Source organism: Toxorhynchites rutilus, chromosome 1 (assembly GCF_029784135.1).
Source record: "Toxorhynchites rutilus septentrionalis strain SRP chromosome 1, ASM2978413v1, whole genome shotgun sequence".
Lineage (NCBI taxonomy): Eukaryota > Metazoa > Arthropoda > Insecta > Diptera > Culicidae > Toxorhynchites > Toxorhynchites rutilus.
In genome coordinates this window covers 1,849,867-1,853,832 of record NC_073744.1, presented here as the reverse complement: position 1 = coordinate 1,853,832, position 3,966 = coordinate 1,849,867, and the positions used below count along the sequence as shown (strand labels likewise).

General features: G+C 40.5%; 1 protein-coding gene across 1 annotated transcript; it reads left to right on the top strand.

Annotated features, from left to right (window-relative positions):
* The first annotated feature begins 265 nt into the window (after positions 1–265).
* LOC129771569 (coagulation factor X-like) lies at positions 266–2,296 on the top strand. The gene is made up of 4 exons (XM_055775340.1): positions 266–1,228; positions 1,293–1,554; positions 1,607–1,791; positions 1,848–2,296. Exons 1-4 carry the CDS (start codon positions 313–315, stop codon positions 2,246–2,248), a joined length of 1,764 nt encoding a protein of 587 aa, XP_055631315.1. The 5' UTR covers positions 266–312; the 3' UTR covers positions 2,249–2,296.
* Positions 2,297–3,966: the final 1,670 nt, after the last annotated feature.

The window sequence follows — 3,966 nt, the reverse complement described above, 5'->3', positions numbered from 1 at the left end:
ACCAACTGATTCCGAGAAATGTTTGTACGTTTATACTCATTCACATACTGCGAATCTTTCAGTAACTTAGCATCAGGCAGGTCATGTGTGTATTCATGTTGTTCGTATGTGTGGTTATCGGTTGAATGAATTCAAACCAGTTCTCAAACAACATCATGGTGCATCGAAGTTTCGTTTACGGATTCTCACAGTCACAATTAAAACTGAGCAAACTTTTACTGATAACCTGTTGATCAAGTTATGCGGGGGAATAAAATGAGAGAATTCGCTGGATTCGATTAGTGAATCCCAGAGTTTCTGCTTGAACGGTTGATGCGCCCAATTATGGCAGACCTCGTACAAGTTGCTTTCATCGGTTTGATCGTATTGCAGATAAGAAGTAGTGTCCAGCAGATTCCTTTCGAGTGTGGAAAAGTACAGATTGGCAAAACCGCACTCATAACGAACGCGGAAGACACTTCCCCGGGGGAATGGCCATGGCATACGGCGATCTACCACAAGAAAGGTCGCTCGGATAGCTATGCCTGTGGTGGTACGCTTATTAGTGAGCTGTTTGTCTTGACGGCAGCGCACTGTGTTCTGAACAAGGACAACGGATATGAGCTGTCGAAAAATCGGATTTTTGTACGATTGGGTGTACACAACCTAGATGCCATAAACACTCGGTCGTTGCAGCAACACTCCGTGGATCGAATTTATAAGTTCAGCAATTTCTCCAGAGATGTTCTCAAAGACGACATTGCGTTGATAGAACTGAGTACAGTCGTACAGTTTAACGAGTACGTACAGCCAGCATGTGTTAATCTTATAAAAGATCTCTCGGGTGACAATGGAACAGCGATTGGCTGGGGAGTGACGGAAGATGACGAAACTTCCGCTGTTTTGAAAAAAGCGCAGATGCCGGCAATTAATGATGTCACGTGTCTTGCAAGTAATCGCGCATTGTTCGGAAATACTCTTGATGACAGTATATTTTGCGCAGGATACACAAACGGAACCAGTGTTTGTAACGGAGACAGTGGTGGGGGTTTGTTCTTCAAACGGAAAGATGTTTGGTATTTGGGCGGAATAGTATCTTTTGCGGAGAGTCGAGCTAGCAATGTCAAATTGTGCTACACCTATGGTTATGGAGCATTCACGAAGGTGTACAAATACATTTCTTGGATACAGCAGATTACAAGATTGCACTTCTCTATGGGTGAAGGTGTCGCCCCGATGGATGATCTGCGTGAGCATTAGGGCCGGCCTTTTTTTCTAGAATTTTATAAATTTACTATTTCTTTTCCAATTAGGCGAAGAGTTTGGCAGTTGCGATGCGGCAGCTTTCGATCCTGCAAAAACATACGGCGACTACCTACCTCAAAACTGCGGGAGTTATTCGACCAATCGCATTCTGAATGGAGTGAAAGCGAATGTTTTCGAGTTTCCCTGGATGGCGCTCTTGCGTTACAAAGTACCACCAGAGGATGACTTTATGTATATTTGCTCTGGGACGCTGATTAGCAATCGCTATGTTCTTACCGCTGCTCATTGCGCGAGGAACAATATGCAACCGTGAGTATTTCTGGGCCTTAGTTAATACACAACTGATATTCTTATATTGCAGATATAAAGTCCGATTGGGAGAGCACACCATTGATCAAGACAAGGATTGTAATCCAGATGACGATTGTGCTCCTCCTGTGCGTGAATACGGCATTGATTGTATAATTCGACACCAGGATTACAACGGACGCACTAAGAAGAATAATATCGCTTTGATCCGGCTGAATAAGAAAGTCATATTAGAGGGTAACTCGACTCAATGTATTGATGAGGCATGTTCTAATAATATCGCATTTAAATAGTTCACATCCAACCAATATGTTTACCGGTAACGCCTTCGTTGAAACGAGCTGAACCAGCAAAATACTACATCACCGGTTGGGGAGACAAAGACGATGATCGAAAATCTTTGACCCTTCTGAAGACAACTGTTTCACGTGCAGATCGGTCTGAGTGCGATGAGTGGATGGCATTGGTGGGGTTATCTTTGGATGAAAACCAACTATGTGTGGGAGGAAAAAATATGAGCGATTCGTGCAGCGGCGATGGTGGAGGACCCCTAGGCTATGTCGCACGCTACAACGGATTTCGCTTCGTGCAGTTTGGAATTATTTCATTCGGGTCTGGTTGTGGGAATGTACCCTCGATTTATACTAAAGTTGCTAGTTACATGGATTGGATTAGAGCTAATATGAAACCTTGAAAATATTATTGGATTTATTAGAATGAAATATACTTCTTCGGCATTTTATTGTTGCAATTTTACTTAAAGCAAATTCTAACAATTCCTTTTCTCGCTTCACGGCTGCAATGTTTAGATCAGGGGTTCTCAAATAATTTCGGGTAAGAGATCCAGGGTACGTTTATGACAAGGTAAACCTGGACTCGAAGTGTGTAGGACACGATTCACTTATACACTCTTAACTTTGACATCTTAGCTTCGACGAAAAGCAGCGATCGCAAAGCAATTCATAACAAGTGTTTTTTGTTGTTGCAAATATTACGTGTTTCGCTAATTTTTTTTAAATACGTCAATAATACATGAGATAGTGAAGTTAGTGAACCATTAACATTAAAGGCTGTGTTGTTTCTGTGCAGCTTTTTGAGACTGGTCTTTATACGGCGGCTCGACTGCGAAGGAATATATTTATATAATATTTCCATTTTCAGACAACCCTATGGCTCGATGAGTGGCACCGGCTCGAGTCCAACTCGAATTATGAAAACATATCCCACAAATTATCATTTCATCGATTAAAAAATGGCTTCGATCCTTCGGACAGGACCTAAACAGCAATACTAAAACATGTACATTTGCTCGCTTCGCTTCAGTCCAGATTGTTTCGTGCATATCGATGGCTTGGAAGAACAATATCGTCGAAAACTGATACCAACAGGTAAATTGAAACAAATCCAGATTATACAATTAATACACAATTTTTTTAGCTGTTCCTACTGTCAGAAAGGCCAACGATTCTCATGCCTCGGGAAATCAAAACCGGACGACTCGCTGAAAGGTCTCGATTGACATCAAGCAAGAGTTGAATCCAGTAACAACATCCGTAGCATCCGCGGAATTGGCCCAGCTTTCTAATGGGACTAAACAAGACTATCCCGAGAGGGATATTCCGTCAAAGGAAATCGGGAGCAACATCATCAACATCTCTAATGAAAAATTTTCGATTCGGCCGTTTCTGTTGGCTTAATTCAAGCACTGCGGCAGGAGATATCGAAGAGTTACAGAGAGCTCCAGGAAGCTAAAATCCGAAATACCGAACCACAATTTACCCTATGTTTTGATTAGGTTCTGAATCTAAATAGATTATCTTCACGCTGCAATGAATAAATATATACATTAAGCTAAAATACAATAGATATAAACTTATTTAGACAAATTTATTATACCGCTCCATGATACTTGTGAAGCTAACACGTCACAGGTTTATTACTATTGATGCACTAGACAGCCCAGTCTACCTTTCCATATACGTACACTGCTAGAGATCCCTTTTCCAGAATGAACACATACCTCAGACTCCTATAGCCAAATTTCTTCGAGAATCTGATCTTTAGTTTTTTTTCTTACTGAATAATTATCAATTTGAAAACATTGCAGTTAGTTAAACAAGTAAACTTGACATTATTTTCTCATGGAGGCGTAGTGGTAACATCCATACCTCTCACGCAAAAGGTCACGAGCTCGATTCTCACTCCCGACATTCTTTCAAAAATGGAAGTAATGTGACAAACCAACCAAAAGTGTTGTCACTATAATACAGAAAAAAGTTATTTTCTAATTACATTCAACAAAATAAATAGATATAAAATTTAGTAGATATCAAGTGTAACTAATAATTATTAATATAAATTACCCACAAACTACATATGAAAACATTAAAGTCGTAAACCAATCTATCCGCA